The 22,268-nt window shown below is 43.6% G+C and overlaps 2 protein-coding genes across 5 annotated transcripts in view; one reads left to right on the top strand and one right to left on the bottom strand.

Moving 5' to 3' along the window:
- The first annotated feature begins 17 nt into the window (after nt 1-17).
- EIF4A3 (eukaryotic translation initiation factor 4A3) lies at nt 18-7,503 on the top strand. The gene is made up of 12 exons (XM_035553111.2): nt 18-261; nt 377-449; nt 1,305-1,371; nt 2,395-2,457; nt 2,954-3,086; nt 4,166-4,246; nt 4,659-4,800; nt 5,487-5,625; nt 6,145-6,260; nt 6,739-6,846; nt 6,931-7,058; nt 7,292-7,503. Exons 1-12 carry the CDS (start codon nt 90-92, stop codon nt 7,306-7,308), a joined length of 1,239 nt encoding a protein of 412 aa, XP_035409004.1. The 5' UTR covers nt 18-89; the 3' UTR covers nt 7,309-7,503.
- A 1,720-nt stretch (nt 7,504-9,223) lies between these two features.
- Nucleotides 9,224-22,268, bottom strand: part of ATL2 (atlastin GTPase 2) — a 42,067-nt gene continuing 29,022 nt past the window's right edge. The window contains exons 7-13 of one of the 4 annotated variants that reach the window (XM_035553109.2): nt 21,256-21,348; nt 20,855-20,993; nt 19,910-20,037; nt 17,539-17,595; nt 16,218-16,289; nt 13,187-13,618; nt 9,224-11,201 (exon numbers count right to left, since the gene is read on the bottom strand). In XM_035553109.2, the coding sequence (XP_035409002.1) occupies nt 11,082-11,201; nt 13,187-13,618; nt 16,218-16,289; nt 17,539-17,595; nt 19,910-20,037; nt 20,855-20,993; nt 21,256-21,348 (1,041 nt within the window). In that variant the 3' untranslated portion in view covers nt 9,224-11,081. The other 3 variants (XM_035553106.2, XM_035553110.2, XM_035553108.2) reach the window with 3 other exon arrangements.

The raw sequence follows: 22,268 nt of genomic DNA on the forward strand, positions 1-22,268 counted from the left end.
CCGGCTCCCCCAACCCCGCCCCTGCGCATGCGCGCTCCGCGCAGCGGCCTGGTCTCTCGTGTGAGGCGGCGGCGGGAGAGGCCGCGGCCATGTCGGGCTCGGCGGGCTCCGGCGGCGGCAGCGGCTCGGCGAGGAAGCGGCTGATGAAGGAGGAGGACATGACCAAGGTGGAGTTCGAGACGAGCGAGGAGGTGGACGTGACGCCCACCTTCGACACCATGGGGCTGCGGGAGGACCTGCTGCGGGGCATCTACGCCTACGGTGAGGGGGGGAGGGGAGGGGAGGGGAGGGGAAGGGAAAGGAACTGGGGGAATGGGGGTGTTTGTGTGTGCGTGGTGGGGCCGCGGGCACGCGCCCTTAACGGCTGTTCCCACAGGGTTTGAGAAGCCGTCGGCCATCCAGCAGAGAGCCATCAAGCAGATCATCAAGGGCCGGGACGTGATCGCACAGTACGTGGCCGCTCGTTGTCTGCAAGGCCGGAGGAGGGGATGAATATGCAGGAGGAAAGCTGGTGTTTCTCTCTGGTGGCAAAAAAAGGATGTGGTTCCTATTGGGAAAAGTCTTTTGGGGTCGCTAGTGGGAATTGGTAGCCTTCTGGGTTGTGTTAGCTTAGCTGATCCCAGGGAGACACCTTACAGCGGCCTTCCAGTACCTAAAGGAGTCTACAGGAAAGTTGGGAGGGACGCTTTGTCAGGGAGTGGAGTAATAGGACAAGGGGTAATGGTTTTAAACTAAGAGAGGATATGTTCAGATTGGATATTAGGAAAAAAATCTTCACTGTGAGGGTGGTGAGGCACAGCAACACCTTGCCAGAGAAGCTGTGGATGCCCTATCCCAGAAGGTGTTCAAGGCCAGGTTGGATGGGGCTTTGGGCAGCCTGGTCTGGTGGGAGGTGTCCCTGCCCATGGAGGGGGGAGTGGAACCAGATGATCTTTAAGGTCCCATCCAACTCAAGCCACTGTTGGATTCTGTGATCTAACATTTCCTTTAAAAAACAAACAAACAAAAATCTTCTGAGACAGATTGCAGAAAGCTGAAGTACTGATCTGATAAAGAGTAACCACGCCAGAGCCGGGGACCCTGTAATAGACAGTGCTTTGTCCCTGGTACTACAGTCTTTAAAGCTGTGTGTCTGCAAACCACGCTGTGATCATAACAAAGATTTGTGGGATACGCTGTTGGCAATATTCGCTTGTTTTCAGCAAATGAATGGCAGTTCTTAGGGCAGAGAGGTGGAATATATTGAGATTGCCTGCATTGTTTATCCAGAAATGGAGAGCGTTCACCAAACATCTGTTTCTCAGGTCACAGTCCGGAACAGGAAAAACAGCAACGTTCTCCATCTCCGTTCTGCAGTGCTTGGATATACAGGTAACTTCACAGCACGTGCTGAAAGTTTGTTTGTTGTTTTTTAATCGTTAGATTCGTTACCATAAAAGCCTCTGTTTGTTAGGGTGAACAAATGAAGCTTTACATTGAACTCTTAATTATGGGCAGTGAAATTGAGGCAAAATTCTTTCTGAAAATTTCATCGGTTTAGCTGTTAAACCCACCTTGACGAAATACATTCAGAAAAAAATCTTACAAAGTTGGATTTAATAGCTGACCTCATTCATACAATTTTATTTTTGTTGTTAGAGGGCTAAGTTAATCTCCCAGCAGGCAGATTTGCCCTCAGCAGTCCTAACAGCATCGCTGACCCATCTGAACAGCTGCATACGTTGCACAGAATCAAACGCAGACTTCTGACTGACAAACGTTTGCTTGTGTTCTACTCAGGGGTACCGTGTCCATCTAATGGTTTTTGAAATATCCACTTGAGTGTGCAGATGATGAGTAAAACGATTTTCTGTGGGCTGTTACTCCTTTAAGTAAAGCCTTGATTGCCATTCACCCGTCACTGCCTGGGGCTGTAAAAATAAATGTTGCATGTTCTGAATGAAAAGGTCAGCTTTTTGCTTTGTTTCTGTAAAGTACTCACAGCAATTTTCAAATCCAACACTTCAAAACATTATTTTTGTGCAGCGCAAGGTTTTTATCTGAACTGGAAATATGAAATTTTGGTCACTTAAGTTTCTTTCTAGTCTTCTGTAAGATGAGTGCACACTTCTGCATTTTCAGAAATTAGGTAGAAAAGCAAGCTGTCAAATGAAGAACCACCCAAAAACAGACTTGTCAGAAGTAATTTAATGTAAGAGGCTGTTACTGTGTGAATGCTCTGTGTGGGAGCAGCTTTCTAGCTGCACTGACCCTTGCAAACCCTAGGTTTTAGCACAAAATCTTACGATTAATCCTTCAAGTGTGACGTTTCAGAGTGCCGCAGGATCTGTTGCACGTTACGCTTGGATGATATCTGCCACGTGACTAACTGCCACAATTGCCTGTTCTTGTCAGGTTCGTGAGACCCAGGCCCTGATCTTAGCACCAACTCGGGAGCTGGCTGTACAGATTCAGAAGGTAGGAGCATCTCAATTGCCATCCATAAAGCATTTAGAAGGCCTGCTGCCAATTCCCAGGTGTTTCCCAGCAGAGCTAGAAGTGCAGCTTCTGCTTTTTCTTTCTGAAAGTGTTTACGTGTTTTCCTGAAAGGAATAAGAAATCCTGATAAAGGACTGTTTTTCCAATCCACATTATATCCATTCTTGGTTCCGTGACCATGCTGGTTAGCAGTCTAAGGTTTTACACGGTAGTAAAACCGTGTAAGGAAAAAATCAGGTAGGAAACCTGAATTTTTAAGGACAGTACTTTTTTAAAACAGTCATCATCCCTGGAGACTGAGTGTTTGAAAGCCTGCCATTGAGGAGATTTGGGTACCAACTAAAAAAAAAAGTCTATTTTTATTGAGCTTACATCTGAAAAAAATACTGTACGGCCATGCAGACCTACAGCTCTTTGCGGATAACAAATCTCATGAGAGCTCAGTTGGTTAATCCATTCTTCTGTGTCAAAACAGGGTCTTCTTGCTCTGGGAGACTACATGAACGTCCAGTGTCACGCCTGCATTGGAGGCACCAACGTGGGGGAAGATATTCGAAAGCTGGATTATGGGCAGCACGTTGTAGCTGGCACTCCAGGCCGGGTGTTCGGTAAGGAGCTCTACGAGGCTGCATCCCTCTGGGTTCAGACGAGTTGAGCCATGGGAACACCGTGCAGATTTTGTGCGCTTAAATTTGAGATAACGTGAGCACTGCATTTATTGTGACACCATTAATTTAAAGTGTGCTGAATTACAACAAGGTGTGAATTTACTGGAACAATATCTGAAATTAGAGAAATCAGTGGGGATTTTCTCTGTTTATATTTTGCATTTCATTGTTGAAATGGTTCTTTACTCTTCTTTTTCATGCTTCTGGGTAATTTTTAACAAGGAAGATACTGCAATCCCAGGAAATAGTTCATAGTCTTAGAGGAGAGAGGAGCTAGGTCTGTTTGAATGTCAGAATTAGGCCCATATTTTCTGTGTACTGGCCACCCCTAGCTCTTTCTTAAATCAGGTGTACACACAACTGTACTTTGTAGTTTCACAACAGAGATTTTTATATTTACTGTTAATGGTGATTACCACAGGGATAGTGTTAGCCTTCAAGCTCACATCTGCTGGATCTCTGAGAAACAGGTGTCACTTTCTTAAGTGAGCACCTGTCACTGGGAGAACACAGAGCTCATCTTCCTTAAGTGCAAGAAAAAAAGAAAAACAATTTGGTGGCTGCCAAACTGTTGGCTTCAAACAGCACACTTTAGAGCAGACGCTTCTTTATGGCAGTATTAAGGAGTTGCACAAAGCCATGTGCTCCTTCAAGCAGGAGGCAGATTTGCCCACTCTGCTGACAGAAATTTCAGGTAGCACTTTGCATTTCACATCCAGCTGCAGTTGCTGTGGGAGACTGCTTCGCCTGCATGCAGTTACCAAATAGCCTCCCGCAGGTCAGATTCTGAGAGCTTCCCTGCGATCCGTGCTCCCTTAGCTGAATGGCAGAGACATGCCCCTGGTTGCAGGGCTTGCAGTGGCCCTTGGGTGTGCTTTTTTCCATCACCAAACACCAGTCTCTGTTGGCAACAGGGGAAGTGCCTGTCCTTCCTCGAGCGAAATGCACTGACAGGCTGGGAGCAGCGTAGGCTCGCTTGCTTTCAGAGCCTTTTCACCTTACAAAGTGAAATCTTACAGATATGATTCGGCGTCGAAGTTTAAGGACTCGAGCCATCAAAATGCTGGTGTTGGATGAAGCAGATGAAATGCTCAATAAAGGTAAAGTACTTCTTTCTGCTCAACTCTCTGAGATTCCACTATGTCCCAGTTGTTAGTTCCGCTTCTTGAAAACAACTGTTTTTGCCAAAGCTAGGCAATTACAGTTACATTACAGGCTGTAACAAGCTACTTAATGTGCCTTGTCTAATTCAGTTGTCGTGTCCTTTTCAGTAGTTATAAGTTCTTGAGTGCTGCCCTTTGTGCTGTACTGCACAATGCAGCCATGTCAGGGTGGGTGTGGGTGAACTGGGGAGAGGTGAGTGACGGGTGATACGCTGGCTGTGAGTACTGACTTGTTCGCTGTTCTTATAGCACAGGCCCAACGCTGAATTTCAGCTCAAGCTGTGAAAAAAGAGAACATTCAGGAGAAAGATACGCTAAGTGTCCTGTGCTACTTGATTTGCTTTTGCAGGTTTTAAGGAGCAGATTTATGATGTGTACAGATACTTGCCTCCAGCTACGCAGGTGGTTCTGATCAGCGCCACTTTGCCTCACGAAATTCTGGAGATGACCAACAAATTCATGACCGACCCCATTCGCATCTTGGTCAAACGGTGAGTTTTCTTGGAACATGAGGAAGACAGCTGTTCTTCTGACCAGTACAGTTTGATTAGGTATTTGCGGATGTCCACATGCCCCACTTTCAAACGGCAGCAGACTCATCTGTCTGACTTAATCCTCGTCCAATTCTGTTTGCTGCTGCTCAGCCTGACTCCTGTGCTCCTCCAGAGGCATCTTCCATTAATTTGCTATCATATAGTATGCTAAAGCTGACTGATCCTGAAGGCTCTGGAGGTAGAGCTTAGATCTGGCATTGCCACAAATCTGTATGTACTGGAACTCACCAAGAATCAAGAGGAGTAAGTAGGCAGCCTGGCTAGGAGGGCCTTCCTCTTGTCTGATCTCTTACAGTGTCCCACTTACCTTTGTTCAAGTCCCTTTTGCTAAGATGTTTGAATGTAAAAAACTATGAGAACAGAAATGTTTCCCTTTGAAGCCGTCTAAAGCAGAGAGGGTGCTCAAGTTCATGTCTCTGTTGCACAGGTAATGTTTGAGGCCTTTCTTAGAGCAGACTTCTCCAGGGACTGCGTAGAATAGAGTGGACTTTTGGTGCAGACCCAGCAACCCACTACACCCAGGGCAGAGATGTGAGCTCTGCTGAACCACAGCCAACCCTTCTACCTGTAGTGTCTGTATTCACCTACTTGTGGCATGTTACAGCTCTTCTTCTTCCCTACAGTGATGAGTTGACCCTTGAAGGAATCAAACAGTTCTTCGTGGCTGTGGAGAGGGAGGAATGGAAGTTTGACACCTTGTGCGATCTCTACGACACGCTCACCATCACCCAGGCTGTCATCTTCTGTAACACCAAGAGAAAGGTACGGTAGCCACCAGATGGATATGTTATTTCACTCACAGAGAGTCTCCTCTAAGAGAGTGACTCCAAGGAGAACGCTGGGACAAACCCAGCTAAAAGGCCTAGTTGTTTCCCCTGTTGGGAATCGTTCAGTAAGAACAGAGGTTAAACGTGTCTTTAGGATGTGCCTAATGTAAGCGACAGGTTACAGGCAGACCTGATGTAGTTGGTAGGAGCTGCCTTTTTGGACTAGCAGAACTGATTGGGTAAGAACGTACTCATTGTAATTGTTTGTAAGCCCTAAAACAAAACCACCCTTTTTGAATAAATGTCCTTAATTCCTTTCCTTTGGGAGTTTGTGGAACCCTGTCATATAGCTGATGCTCTGTAAGGACTGTTTACTTCCTTTAGCTCCCTAATGCTTGTTAAAGTGTCTCTCAGTCCTTACCAGCATCTGTGTTCAAACATTCTCCAAGCCCAGCTAGCGTATTTGGCTGCCATGAGTAAATAGCTAAGCCAGGCTGCTTGGCTGTACCCACAGGTAGACTGGCTCACAGAGAAGATGAGAGAAGCCAACTTCACAGTTTCATCCATGCATGGGGACATGCCACAGAAGGAGAGAGAATCCATCATGAAAGAGTTCAGATCTGGTGCAAGGTAAATTCCTTAAACAGTCCTTACATCATTGCTACCTCAGGTCAGGATTTCTTCTCATGTCTCACAGGCTTCTAAGACTTGTTCCTTTAAAACCTTTCTCTCAGGGCCTTGTTCCTAGTCTAGCCTAAAATCAGAAGAACTCTGATTCCCATCCATCTTCTTACAGTATCTCAGAGGTGGGAGATCATCACCTGCCAAGGAGGAATGCTCTGAATTGTAGGCACAGAATTAACCTCTTCAGCAAGATAAAGAGGCTGGGAGTTGCTGCATTTAAATAAATCAAGGAAGAAAGATAGATGAAAGCTGGCTCTGCACTGTCTCTCCCCTGAAGGCTGGCAATTCTGCATGGGACAGCAGACTTGTGGATGCTGCCAGTGTGCTGTGGGGAGGGTAGGGGAGGCCCAGTGCTGGAAAGACAACTCACCTCACACACCTTCAGAGGGGTGGAACAGCAGTAATTGTCCCCTTCTCTTTGCAGCCGAGTCCTTATTTCAACAGATGTTTGGGCTAGAGGCTTGGATGTGCCTCAGGTGTCCCTGATTATTAATTACGACTTGCCCAACAACAGAGAACTCTACATACACAGGTAAGCCTGGTGTTCACATCAGGGAATGCAGCTGGGCTACTCTTCCCCACAGTGGCTCCAGTCTCTTTCCTTCCACCTCCACAGAATTGGCCGCTCAGGCAGATATGGGCGAAAAGGTGTAGCTATCAACTTCGTGAAGAACGACGACATCCGCATCCTGCGAGACATCGAGCAGTACTACTCCACCCAGATAGACGAGATGCCCATGAACGGTGAGCGTGGGCCTGCCCCGGGGAGGCTGCTGCCCTTCTCTGCTGGGGAGCTGGTGCACTGCAGCTGGAAGAAGGGACAGAAGCTTCGTTTTGCCACGTGCCTCATTCCCAACTACACGCCCTTTTCTCCCCCTAGAAAATCTGGGAAAATCTGGGTGCACTTTACTGCTGGGCTGTTGCTTTCAGTCCACTCAATGCATACTTACATTTTCTTACTCTCTCTCTCGTTTCAGTTGCTGATCTTATCTGAAGGTCCACGTTCATCAGGGAGTGGTACTCATCAAACCGTTTGTTAGCCTCCATAATTATGTTTTGGACCCACCTCCTTTTCCTCATACTGCTGGTCATATGTTCCTGAGTTGGGTTGCAGTCAGGAACTTGTGTAAATAATGTCTTTACTCCTGCCCATGTTTTTCAATAAAAAAAAAAGGAAGTTTTACCATAATCTGTGCCTGATTACTTTAACCTAAGACAGTAACAGGCAGGAAGCTTCTAGATACTGCCACAATAGGCTAGCACAATCAAAAAAGCACTGGACACCAAGGATATCTAGATTCAGAAAATACAGGGCTTCCTGTTCAACCTCTTAACACTTGCTGTGCTAGCAGATAGATAGACTTTTTAGATTTTAACTTATTCTTGCCTCTCAAGGGATCAGCCTTACACAGGAAAAGCTTATGGCAAGTGACTTGTTCCTAAGCTGCTTTACGAAAACTGAGTTAAATGACAGGAACCTAGCTTGTATGACCTTCCAGAGTGTTTTGGTTTTTTTTAAATACATTATTCTGGATGAGTATTTTCCCCTCACAAGGAACCTAGGGACTTCAGCAGAAGTTTGTAAAGCTGAGTTTCTGTTTAACTTGATGCCAGCTGGGAATGTGTTCACATTCTAACCACATCAGAATAACCACTAACATTCATACTTTTCCTGAAGTAATAGAAAATGTCTTATCTTGACACCTTTCTCACAACACCCATGCACTCACCAGCACTGGCCTTTAAGGCACAATCATCTCCAGTAACTGGCCTTCAGGGCCTGTTCTGTCTCCAGTTGCCTCCCACAGAGGGCAGCACCCACACTACAATTGTGTCTCAGTGGGTCCCTACACCTCCCAAGGTGCTTCCAGTCCCTCTAACAGGAGCTCTGGTCCCTGGTTGCCTCAGAACTCCAAGTGCATCCAGCCTGGACTTGGGGCTGCTTCAATAGCTGGCTCCCAGGCCACCTACCTACCTGCTGGCTAACCTGGACCTATATTCTACATTAACACACACCCTGGCTCTACAGCTGCTGGCACTTGCTTGCCATTTACTCCCATCTCTCCACAGCCCCCATGACCCAAGGTCCCACACCAGTTGGCACTCAGGTGTCACCCGAGTCCCCTCACCCAGGAAGCAGGTTAGAAACGGAGTTACAGGAGAGAACAGGTCAGAACACAGCGATCACACAGACCCAAGACAGATGAGCACACTCACCAGCAACCTGCTGACACACAACCAGTACCTTTTATGCCCTTGACCTTTCGTTTCCTGCACTTGTTCCTCCCCAAAATCACCTTGATCTCTCCTTTCTTCCTGCCTTTGGTTCCTCCCACAAATGCCCCACAGCAAGTTCTGCACAGTCCCCAAGTACCCTTCCCTGCACCACTAACCTCCCTCACTCTGAAGTGAGCCCCTACTGTTAACACCATGATTGGTTTCACATCTCTTTGGCCATAGCAGCAGGAGAATCCTGTGCTCTGTGTATGCACGTATGTGTGCAGACAAGCCCCCTAACATTACCAACTAAGCTAAACCTTCAAAATGGGAACTTGCGGCAGTGGGGGAAGGATGACAGTTGTCCCTACTGTTCTCTGTGCCCTTAAGCATTCATTTCATAGCTTCCTGACACAGGGTTCAGAACTCTCCCCTACCCCACTCCCTTACACCATCAGTCCTCTGATACTAAAAGGGTAGAGTAGTCCGGATCAAGTCTTCCAGCCTCACTAGGGTCACCCCCTGGGCAGGGTTCTGCTCTCACCATCACTGCAGGACACAGCGCAGCCTCACAGCTGACAAACTTCTTGCATTCTCCACGAAGGTAGAGGGCTAGCATGGCACTCCAAGGCACCTACACGACTCCTCAGTCTTTTGACTAATAAGGAAAAGAGATTCAGCACCAAAGTGTTAGATTGTTTAAATAACAGTATTTAATCTGTACAGTTTTAAAGATACCATAAAATGCAACATTCCTACCTCATCTTCAGCATCATTCACCTGGAGCTGAGCCCTAATCTCTGGAAAACAGGTAACAATCACCACTCCCTAGAAGCTCCTTAGGGTACAAAAGTCACAGTGCAATTGCTTTAGTTCTAAACAGATGATTTCCCTCCCTGATGAGAGGGGAGCCTGATGAAGCTCAAACATTGATGGAAATTTTTACTACTTGGGAATGAAGAAAAAAATGAAATACAAGCTATTGCACACAGTCATTTCCAGCTGAAACTACAGCAGTAAACTCTTTAGCTGCCCTTATACTCCACACATCTGAAAACGCCTTAATTGATGCTTAGTCAAGAGTGAAAACAGATCCTGTAACAAGATTTCAGAATGATACAATTGTCGGAGGGCAGAAGCTGACAAAACTCCACAAGTCAAGAAGCGTGCTTTAGAAGAGCAGAAAGTTTTCCTAAACAGGGAGGGGATATGAGCTAGACAAATGTCATCTTTCAGAGACAAGCATGAGAGAAACATCAGCTTCAATAGAAAGCTATGAAGTACAATAGACAATTTGTTTACATAATTGTCAGGATAAGTATTTGACATAGTTTATGTAGTAGAATACATACTTAAACATCTTTTAAAAATAAGCACAAATTTAATTTCATATATACACAACTGATTTTAATCATGTACTGAAAATAAATTACAGGAAATAACTTTAAAATGCAACAGAGGACAAGAGTTTCACAACAAACATTCCCACTGATTTTCCCAAGGGGGTGAGAGATTGCAGTGCTCAAGGCAGGTAAATATCACAAATATATCAAAAAACTTCAAATTGTTGATGCATTCACACATTTACATGAGCCACAAACATTCCTTTACAGGGACTGCACTTAGCTACCACAGAACCAGGTTTTGCCATAAACTACAAAACTTTGATACAAAATTGTATTTATATATTTATATTTCATGTACATGCCCTATCTGTGATTTCTTAAAAAATAAAAACTAAACACACTGTACAGACAATCCTAACTCATTGCTTGGTAGCTGTAGGCAACGTTTTTGGATGGAATTTCTCCCCCAGTAGAATTAATGGCAATATTATATACATGAAGGCTAAACTGCAGAAAAAGACAGCTCAGTTCTGATATGCACCTCCCTCGGGACCAGGTCTGCAAGTTCAAGGCAAGACACCATACGTTCTGACCCACCGCCTCCCTTACCAGGTACTTCTGCCATCCGCGGTGTGAGGAACCAATACATGCATTTGTGTAACACTGGTACAAAAGGCAGTAAAGCAAGATACATACTGCAACGGAGTGGCTCTAATGGCTTCACCAACTCGATACACAGAACAACTCCTGCCTTAGAGGTGACACGGGGATGTCGCAGAGCTAGATACATCTGGTGACAGCACCCTTCAGGCGGGTCTGATTGCTACTTCCCTGAAATTACCTCCTGCAGAGGACAGGCTCCCCACTGTAAGCCAGAAACTGCATCAACTCAAACGCAGGGGGAAAAATGCCTCCCCCACACACTCCCCAAAACGCACACATGCACAGTTCACCAGGACTATACTTAAAAACACGCACCCCTCCCTCCCACCCCAGCGGTCTCCATGGCACCAGTTTGTCTCAGAAGCAGAGCACTGACAAACTTACTCTCCCCAGGTGATGGCAGCGATCTGTGAAGCCAGTCACACTAAACTACTTCTACAGTTGATTGTAAACTTTGGTTTATTTTTTTTTTTTATTGAGTTCTCATGGTACAGCAAGCATGTCTAAGATGAGAGGGCAGAGTTGAAGAGGAGATGAACTGTCAGTCTGTCTTTAGTCTGGCATGGTGAGACACCTGCTCGGTCAGGCCTGCTTTGATAGAGTTTTTAACAGACTGTCTCATATGATCCTCCACCAAATTATCACTCATGGGCTTCAACACCTGTGGAATGAGAAACGTGCAAAGAAACAAAAAAATGAGGTAACCAAGGAAAAGAAAATAAGCGCATACAAAAAGATGAGACTTGAAATAATGAAAAAACTTGGAATGCTGAAGTCTGAAACAAACTGGCATGAACTGAAAGAGAAATGAGTTTTGCTGCTACAGTAATGAGGTTAAATCAGCCACATGCTATAAACACAAGTGATATCCCTCCTATACAGCAGTATTTCTCTGAATTCAAACCACTTTATAGTTCCTAGAAGATGGATGTGCAATTCCATACCCTATATGCAGCATCAGTCTGGTATGGTTACAGCATTTATGCAGACCGGCCCAGACGGTCCAGCTTATTGTCCTATATGTTTAAGTGTGAACACTTCAGATACAGAAAGAAAGTTAAAAATACTGGCTAGTTTTTCTTCTTGTTATTGTTGGATGAGAGTCGCTGTCGCGGCACTGATGTAAGAGCACGGCGAATCGTTCGGCATCTAAGGACTTCAAAGAGTTTGGAAAACACCTAAAACATGAATTGAGCTGTTAGGGAAACTGGCTCTTAGAAAGCAGCAGAAAAAGGCAATCAAGTTCAGAAAAAAAAGATCGCCAGTAACTTCTTACCTTCCTGGGATTCCTCTGAAGCATGGAAGGAAAAGAAAGAAAAATCAATAGCAAGAACAATAATACAAGAGACTCGGACCAGAATCTGTAGCTACTTTGCCCCGTTATCAGTGTCGTGCAACTGTAACAATACCATCAGCAAGCTCTTTTGGAGACCCCCTTCTTCTGGCCCATAAGCAGCAAGCTCCTGATGCCATAAACCAAGCTCTCCCCATCCTCAGGGAAGGCCAGAAATCAAATCAAACCCTACATGCTCCAGGTATCCTATGGCAGTAGTGCTATCACAGTGAGCACTACACATCCAGCTGACACCTTCTGCTTTTCTTGCAGTGCTCTTCAACCCCGAGCTGCAAAGCAAGAAGCTACGGTGGTAAAGAAGAGCCTCAATTTTAACCACTAGTCAAGGCCTGCAACTCAAATTTCTTATTATGAAATCCACTTTTTCCTCTCCAGTTACTTCACATGGCAATTCATAACCTTACACAATCGTTCATGGACAGGTTTAGTGTACCACTGCCCACAATTCGCCTGGAACAAAGTCACTTTTCAGATGTAGAAGACTGCAGCAGTTTAGAAGTCTCCGGTTAGTTATTTGCTTATACCTTGTAGAAGCAATTTGAGTGAAAAAAAATGAAAAGCTACTCAGAAGAGTTGGTCAGGAGTTCTCCGCACTGGCTGTACTAGGACAGCTATGTCAACTGGATTCAGGCGAAATCTTTGTACAGAGGCCTTTGGTTCTCTCACACTGAAGTCTTCTCGTTCTTTCAGGGATTAGTCTGTCTGGCATGTATTTCTTGTAACAGCAGTTGCACCAACTGTGTTACTTGAAGGGTCACAGACTACACAAGTCTTCCTGGAGGAAGAAACTTGCTGTACATCCTCTTGTAGCAGTTACTGCATGTTAGTCTGGTTACTCATCAGCCAGTTTTCTTCAAGGTCTAATTAGTCCTCCAGTGTCACACCATCAGGTGAGGTGAGGGAGGGCAGTGTTTCCACCTTCCACATTTCTTGAAATATTTTACACACCACATCCATAGCGCAAGTTTGCCACTTTAAACTTACCTTTAAAAGCACAACTCTCTGCTCCAAGAAGTAGTAAGATTTTTAACAAGTCCCTCCACTCTTACCATCCAAGCACCTAGTAAAGCCTTTATGTAACACATACATACATATTTAAATAAGATTCCTGGTTTAATGTTCCTTGTGTGGGGCAACACTTACTGCAGAGTGGTTATACTTCTGACCTGATTTTCCCTACAGTAGAACTAGTTCTCCCTTCAGTCTAGACCAGCTTTTTACTCACAACACTGAGCAGAAACTATTTGATATGTTTGTTCAAGGAAAGATTTTTCATGAAAACAAATACCAACCTGTTCCCATATAGCTTCAGCGATCTGATCAATGGCTGTTCCAACTTCTCTGAATTCCCCAGAGTACTTAACGTATGCCCAAGTACAAAAGGATATAAGAGCTATCCCCAGCACGAGATTACACAGGGTAGCTATGGAGTTCATACCAAGGAACCCAGTCAGTCCTGAGGTTATATACATGGCAAACATGACTGCAAATAGAGTGGCAGGGGTACGAGCAGCGTAAAAGATGTTTTTGCCATCGTTGTGCTTCACAAAGTTTGCATAGATCTCGTCGATTTCCGTCTCAAGTTGTTCCTGGTAGCGCCGACAGAACTCCTCCCCTCCCATCTTCTTCACCGAGCAGAACTGCCTGACAGCCGACTCTCTGTAATCCTGGTGCTTCCGCTCAAGGTCCGCTGGGGCAATGTAAGGCTTATCTCCTCCACAAATCTGTAGGAACAATCAGAGGTGGTGTCAGTGCATCCCAAATATCTTGTGCTGTACTGAAAACAAACCTGCCCACCTCTCAAGCCAGCAGACTACCTCCTGCAACTTTCTTGGCTCTCTAAGGTCCAGAGTCCCATCCCAAGTGAAGCAGCCAAACGTTCTGTGCATCATGGCCCAGCAAGACCCTTATCTGTCTGCTCATATACAAAGCCATAGCATATGACAGAACTAATACTTTCAGTCCTTCCCTTTGGGCAAGCCCAGTAGAGGACATCAGCCACAACATATTCTCCTGTTATGAAAAGGTGAAATAAGGAACACCAGAAGGCAGACAAAGCTGGGCTTGAGGAAGGTTAGATAGCACTCTGAAGCCCTCCCCTCAGCTTTTTACACCACGTCACCCACCTCAGTGAGAGGTTCACTGCTGAACTTGGACACCAATGAGGTAGATTTTGCACACTCAGCAACTTCCTGCTTATTGCTGCCACTTGCAGGTCCCAGGGAACTTACCAGGTGATAAACAAGAACTAGCTGCTGACACCTTTAGCCTGTTCTTCCCTAGACTGTCCTCTAGGCTTGATTCAGATCAACTTGTGAGAGAATGTTTCTGCTGAAGGGAAGAAACCATGGACTCAGATACCTGTGATGTGGACACCCACCGTCTTCCTCTCCCTAAATCAGCATGGGTATGAAAATGGTTAGACTCCAATGACGGACTTCTCTGTAACACTGATGTCTGACCTCTTACGGACTATGATTGGTGATTACCTAGGCCAAAGGTCCGAACTGCTCAGATCAGCTCCAACTCAGAGTCTGACTGTAAGGGTCCATGTCTGAAGACTGAAGATTCTTTCCACATGATGTCACACTACAGCCTTTTCTCTCCTGCCACAAGGCAGTGCTTGTCACCTTCAGTCTTGAGCACAACACCTTTAACCTCCTCCTGCTGCTTTCCCTTCAGCAGGGCACAGGGAAGATCACTTTCTCCGAGTACAGCATACCCTTTCTGCCTCACAAGATGCATGGCTTCACTGACTAGCTTCTTCAAAGCAATGGGATCCCGACACCATCACCCCATCTGCTGTCCCTTGATCAAGTTTAACAAGCACCTGTCTGATTTTTCCTTATTACAGTTCTCTGTACCTGGCAAAACTCCCTGGAAAACAGGTCTCTCAACCTCCAAAACTGTTTTTGCACATTGCCCAGAGCACTGAAACACTAGGAGCTTCTGATGCATCAAGACCACCGCTTGCCATACAAATACTATCACTGTTCTCATGCTCTGTGCGCCTGCACCTGTTGTTCCTTACATTTAAGGTCATCAGGGGAACAGTATTTTGTTTATGCACACTCAGCAGAAGAGGGCTTTTGTTCACGAGTAGAACTCAGACAGTACAGTAAGAAATATCCATATATAATCCAGTCTTAAGTGCTGTTCCTAGAACAGAACTTTCAAAGTCGTGTCACATTAAGAACATTGAGACATCTGGCGAAAAGTTGATTTAAGACATTTGTGTTTTTATCTACACTACACTCTACAGTGACACAAAAATATACACAATACTGGGAAAAATTACTATGGAAACAAAGTCTGTTTGAGAGCACATCTGTTTCTGTTTATCCCTCACCCCAAGTAAGAAGCCTTATGAGTACAGTATCTCAACAGCCAGTAAAGAGTCAAGGTAGGAAAAGATTTGTCTTTCTTTTTTAATATAAGCAACCCATTAGTTATTTCAAGAGATTTTCCAAAAATGGAAACAAATGAAGGAATCCCTCTACGCCAGCACTATCAAGACAGCCTGCTAACAACTGAAGCTGGCTAGCATGCCACTAGCATTAAGTCTTAATCTAACTTCAAAACTGAAAGCTACTTCAGTGATTAAGACCAGAATTAGCCCGGTTAATGGGGAGTTCTGTTTGTGGCATATCACCCATGTGATTACACATTTAAACCCACTGGTCCTGTTGTAGAGTTTCTAAATAAGCATAGTCTTGTTAAGCTTTGCAAGACATGCAACTGTTTCCAGAATTTGCCATGGTAAAACACTGCTAACACCATGAAGTTGAAGGATGAAGTCCATCCAGACATTCAGCTTGGAGTGGTGTAAGTCACTACCTTTAAGAGAAGAAGCGAGTAGGAAATCGCATACTTTTTTTCCAGACAAGATAGTTTTTGGATTAAAGGTTTTCTTTTTTTTTAATTTATTAAAAAAGGATTTTAATCCACACATTTGACAGCTAATGAATAACTACTATTCAAAAGTGTGAAACCATTCTAGAACTCTACCCTTGGGTCTACCCTGACCCACCACGCATCTCCTCACCTGTCTGCACATTTCACATTATAGGATTTTTAAGATCAGCAGCAGGAATTAGCAGGTGGTATATTAAACTCCCATTCCCACACCTCCCCACCAATTTCCATCTCAAAGAATCCTGGATTTGCTGCATCAGACATCTAACCCCAGTGCAGGGGACAGAAAACAAGTCCTGGACCCTAAGCTACTTTTCCCCATTAATATTCTCACAGCCTACACCGAACAACACTAAAACTGAAGGCCCATATTTGCATGCAAACAGTTAAAAAGTTGTGTTATCATACCTGCTCCATGCCTTTACTGTACAAGTCTTTTGCTCCTGCCACAGCAGCAAGATTGTTCGCCTCAGCTGTTGCCTAGAAAACATTGAGCACCACGTTATCACTACAGCATCACCAGCAAGTTACACACTTGTAGTTACACTGCCCAACATACCCCACCAACCACCAAGGACTACCAAGGACTGAGATTGCCAAGAAAATGCCCCACATGAACAAAGGAAGGTTAATGATAGATACTAAAACAGAGTGACTAGAAGAAAGGGGTTTTTCGGCTTTCTAGTACAGCTGCAGACAAAATTCCATGTGCTTGTACAGGCTTGTCATCATGAGCAATCTCTTCTGAGTGTTCTACTGTTAAAAAGCAAGTAAGGATCTCTAAACTACTAAATGTTAATCCTGATACATTACTACCTGTGAAGAAAGAAGCAAGCCAATATTCCTGCATTATGTGCAGTTTTGGTGTCAGAATTTGTAAGCACTTAAGGCAACTTTCAACCTGTTTTGTGTGAAGGACAGTTATTCCAGCTCATCCTGCAAGATAGCATCTTCTGTATCTCACAGCCACATCTATGGCATGTTTATTAGAAGAAATGATAGCAGCCTTTGTTTCACTGTGACAAGTTTTCTGAACCATCCCTCCTGCCAACATCTAAAGAATTGGATCATTGACTCTGTTCCGGGTGTTTATTTGTCCTTCTTATCTTAATGAAGTGACACAGGAATCTTAATTTTAAAAAGTCTTACAAATATGAAATGGCTAAAACCAGCCCCAGAGTCCATACTTGGATGAAAACTCTTCAACCCAAGCAATGTGTAAAGCTCTGTGTTGAACCTTTACAATCAGTTAGTGTTCAGATCATTTTTAGTTTCATTTCTGGGTTGATCCAGAGAAGGTGTAAAAAAGATACAGGCCTTAACTCAGCGTAGTTATCCAACCTAACAACCCACATGCGATAAAGGAGCCCAACACTGAGACATTACTTTAAGCTCTTTCCTTTCTGTCTGCTGCATCTGATACTAAAAGCCCTGTGAATAAAGTCTGAAAGATACAGACAAAAGAGCAAGTTACAGGAAACATGCTTGAAATTGAAGGAGTTAAAAAGAAAGCAATCATTTATACCCCCTGCTCCATTTGGTAGATGGGATTGAGGAAAGAAATGTGTGCCCAGGCTATACAGCTCAGTCTGCTTGCAAAGCGCACAGCTCCTTCAAGAGCTACAGCTCTGTGTGGGAGCTGCAGACTCCCAGCATACATGACCTTCAACTGCACAGGACTTATGAAATACACATTTTCTATCAGGTTATTTGAAAGAAAAGAAAATACCTGCAGCATAGACTTCGGATGAGGTAGCTCCTCTCCTTGATATATTTTAATGTAAGCCTAAATGGAATAAATAAAAAAAGAGGTTTCTTTTTCCTAAGCATTTAGGATTGAGGAGAGGGAGAGAAAAGGGATAATATAAAGATAGAGCGCTCATAAGTCATTACTTTGTAATAATGGTAAGTATTCAATGAAGCAAGTTTCCCCACACATACAGGTCTGGCATTCACCCATTTACCCCCAGTGTTTTAACTCCTTTACTTTGGGAAAGTAAAAAGTACTTTTCTTATTAATCTCCAGTTTTAGTAAATAGAAGCAATACTTTAACAAAGCATTTCAATTAACATCCTTTTATCAGTATGAAAATAAGTAGTTCATCCCTCTATCAAAGTGGTTCTTTTTCAATAGCTGCTGACAGGCTTTCTTTCTGTGCAAGCACCAATAAGCCACTGAGTTTGGTCTGTGCATGTTTTTACTTTTAGACTTTCTTCCACTTCAAAATACAAGTTTCCATGCCTTCCATAAGTAAGGTCTGTGCACTTGAGGCTGGGGCCTGGCAGAGTTGTGGAGTACCTTGAGGAGAGACAGCCACTATCTCAAAAAGCAACAGGTATGGCAAGAGGCTTCTGCTCCCTCAAATGCATTAGAAGGTCTTTGCTAGGCAGGGAGCCCTCTTCCAAAACCATGAAGACAACTTGCACAGGCTTTCTGGCAAGAGGTCTGTCCAAACAGCCCCAAAGCATAATTTATTTCCCCATGCCTTGTTTCCCTTGGAATGCATACGGTGCTGAACTGCCAAAATACCACTGGAAGCCAAGCAGGCAGGCTGTCCCTCTGTTCCCCACCCTGCCAATCCTCGGGTGCTTTCTTTCACTGTGGTTTCACAAGGCTGGAAGAGAACATCCTTCATGCATCTCCTCCAGCCCACACAATGGCCCGTGCCCTAGAGCACAGTTCTTGGGACAGATGAAACCAACAAAGCCATGCCATGAATAGCCCCAAAGAGGCTGGGCAGTTATTCTTCTCCACGCTACTACTGCTCTCCCCCCAGCTTGTCTACAGTCCTCTGTCCTGAAGATTTTCTCCCTAAAGGAGACAAGAACAAGGTCATCAGGGTCCCTATGTGACTTCTGCTCTAGGTGGTAGGACAACCTACAAAAACGGTTATACAGGACTCTGCTCCCAGGACACCCTCCTTGACTCTGTAGCTATTTCCTCTGAGTAAAAGCCCTCCAGTTTCCAACTCAGGCTTCACGATCTCAGCTTTAGATCCACAGTGTGACAGGGAGCAGTTCTCTTCAGTTACGCAACTACCGAGTTCCCACAGCACCCTACTTAGCAGATTCCAGACCAGCTACTGCAACGTGAATCAGGCAGCTTTTCAATAGCTGAGATGTCACACTCAGTTTTAGGGTGCACTCCTTTCCAAACTGCTGTTGAACATGCACTCCCTGCACCATATGGGATCGAGTCTTACTACAGAAGAAAATGGAACAAGAAGTGATATACAGCCATGTAAATACAGAGACTGAGCATATGAGCTCCAGAGATGATTTTATCCTTGTCAGAGCAGCCATGACTTCTGCATCCCACATCATGTCTTTCCCTTGCAAAATAAAGTAACCTTTTATAAGTGTTAGAGTTCTGGTCTCAGATTCACCCCTTGCATAACTACTTTCATAACATCAGCTCTGTCCTGCCTTCAACATGCACGCTCAAAAGTAGCGATGCAAAATTAATGCCTTGAGGAATGCTACTTTCTCATACAGAGCCAACTGTTTAAGCCATTCCAATTCAAAAAAAAGGCTACACATCAGACCAATTCCTGGTGATGTAGGGATTATGTTATCACATTACTGCTGGTGTCACCATGATACCAAAACAGCTCAGGAGTTTAACAGCTGCAGGTATCCACAAATATTTTACAGCATAAACTGTTGTTACACATACAAGTGTTTAAAAAGCATCTTCCTTACAAGTAAAAAAAAAACTGGAAGGGGAAAAAAATATCTGAAGTTTTTACTGCATATCTAGAAGCTTAAGGGCTGCTTTACTATCTGTATACAAAAACCTCTTAAAAAAGCAAAACCAGAATTTCAAAACAGTATAAAAATCTCTAATAGAGCTTGAAGCATTTTTAGCTTATTTACAAACTAAAAAAAAAGCACTATTTTGCCAATAGTAGTCTGTTAAGAGCTGCACTGTTAGGAAGCTGTGTACCAGTTCTGGAAACAGTAATGAAATGAAAATAAAAGTGAGCTGATCAGTGAATGTCAGCCTAGATACCTTTATCTTCTCTGGGAAGAACATGCCCTAAAATTAGAATACTTTCTTTTAAGCCATTAGCAAAAATAATTAGCATAAGTTTGCTTACCTTGAAGTATTCTACAAGATCTCTACAGGTCACCTTGGATCCACTAATCTCTTTTTCTACCAAGTTTTCAGGGGCAAGCAGTAATGGTACCAAATTCCGCAGTTCTTTCTTAAAATCCTCGTCTATATCTAGTAAAATTCAATCCGTTTCAGAAAACAGTGGTTAGTATTTAATCTTATGTTTCCCAAAGGAACACTGATAACCCATAACCCCTCAAAATACCATCACAAGTCTTAACTGCATTTTTTAAATATTTAAAGGCTTAAATACATACTATAGCTTCAGTAAGTTCTATTTACTCTTGAAATATTAAATTCAAACTGAAAGAACAGGACCCTGTAGTCCTTGTAGTACTCAAAGTGCGTTTTCCCTATTACACCAACATCTTACACAAACCCACAGATCTGTCCCATAGAACTTGTCAGTGGGAAAACTACTACTGCAAAAATCTTGTTTTCAGCCTTTGCCATTCTGATATATTCCCTCTGTTGGGGGAAAAGCAGTAATTGGAAGAATCCTAACTGCTTCTCAATTTGTGGTGGCAGAAGCCTACAGTTATTTTACAGTCATTCTAGTTTTTGACCTTCGCTTTTGAGAGTTGTTACAGAAAAGCCTTTCAAGAAAAAAAAAAAGGAAAGTCTACATTTTATGAAAGCTCACCTCTGAAACCTTTATTTTTCTTTAGAATCCTTATTATATGACCTCTAGGGATGTCTCAAGTTAATCAAGATTACAATCAACATCCAGATAAAGATATCCATTCAATTTTACCTTTAAACCAAGAACACACAATACACATTTCTAGATTCTATCATTTCACCTTTTAGCCCTACACTTTTCTAATCAACCATTTCAATGGCCAACTATTTCAGTGCTTAACTTCCATGATAAAAAGAAAATGAATTCAGTGATCTGAATCAAGAAACACAATGGAAAGCTTCCTACCATTCAACCTCCCATCGAAATTTGGATTTGTTGCAACTTTAAGACCAGGGTGGGGCAACAGGAAACAGCCAAGGTTACTGAAACAGGAGTGAATATGCTTCCTTACATTCTGTAACTCTTCATGTTGGTTTTGCTTTACCTGAAGAGAAAAAAGCTGTAAGAGCTGCTAATACACATTTTCAGTACCTGAAGATTAAACACCAGTTTAAAAGCAATAAGAGCACAAGCGTGTTTAGACTTATTTCTGAACCTAAAGATGTCAAAGATGTAGAGAACCCAAGAACCATGCATAAGTGGAACACCACAAACAAATTTTAAGAGCTAGATCATTGTGCATTAATATCTTTACAATAAGGTGTCACTTAAGTCAGATCAGAGTAGGACTACTGGAAATAACGTACCTGCAATCTTTTCTCAAGGAACTTTTTTCCTCCTTCCAAACCATATGCATGTTCATACGGGTAACTCCAATCTCTAATTAAGAACATCAGTGTCTGTAAAAGGAAGAACAACAGGGGTGAACGGTTTGCATCATTCCTAAAAAATCAAGAACTATCACATGTGGTTATTTGAAATTTTAAAAGATTCTAAACTTGGCTGTTCTAAATTAAGCAGCCTTGTAGTTTTGTGGTGCAAGTGGTTGCTAGTTTAAGAAAATACACCAATATACACAACTGCAACTCACTCCTTATCTGAAAGGAAGTATTCAGCATCTCAAAAAGATGTTCCCTGTTCCATGCGTTTGCCTTTTACTACCCCAGAAGGATTACATGTCGTTGTTTCCTCCTGTCAGCTGAAGACAGAGAACAAATCTTGACATTAATCTTATATGAGATGAGGTGCTTGATGAAGACATCATCGTGCCTGGGCCAATCACAAGAACATAAGGGACTCACATTTGCAGGCTGAATATTCTAGAGACACAAGAGTCTTAAAAACTCACTGCTGGTAGCATTATAGGTTAAGAAGGATCATCTGATAATTCAGGGTTGGAGAAGTCTCAGTCCTTGTCTCCACTAAGCGGAAGAAGCCTCAAACCCTCCTCTAGCCTAGGAAATAGTCAGGAGATGCTAGCAATTTTGAAAAATTCAGATACTGAAGCCATTAATGTTTCAAATAATGAAAACGCAATGTCCCTCAATTTCTTCAAGGCCGTATGACCTATATTCAGAACCATGCACCAGCAAAGACCAACCACACCTCAAGAAGAAATGAGTAGGAAGGAAACATGAACCCTCTTTCTCCTTAAGGTCAGTGCATCACTTGGCACTTCCTTTCCTTTATGCTTAAACCTCAGGCACAAAGCTATACTTGCCTAAAATATGATTGTCTTCAGCATTCTTCCACTGTTTTTGCCAAGAAACATGGTGACAGGGAAGGAAAACCAGTCTTGTAAAGAACAGACTGGCTTCAG

Source organism: Cygnus atratus, chromosome 3 (genome assembly GCF_013377495.2).
Source record: "Cygnus atratus isolate AKBS03 ecotype Queensland, Australia chromosome 3, CAtr_DNAZoo_HiC_assembly, whole genome shotgun sequence".
Lineage (NCBI taxonomy): Eukaryota > Metazoa > Chordata > Aves > Anseriformes > Anatidae > Cygnus > Cygnus atratus.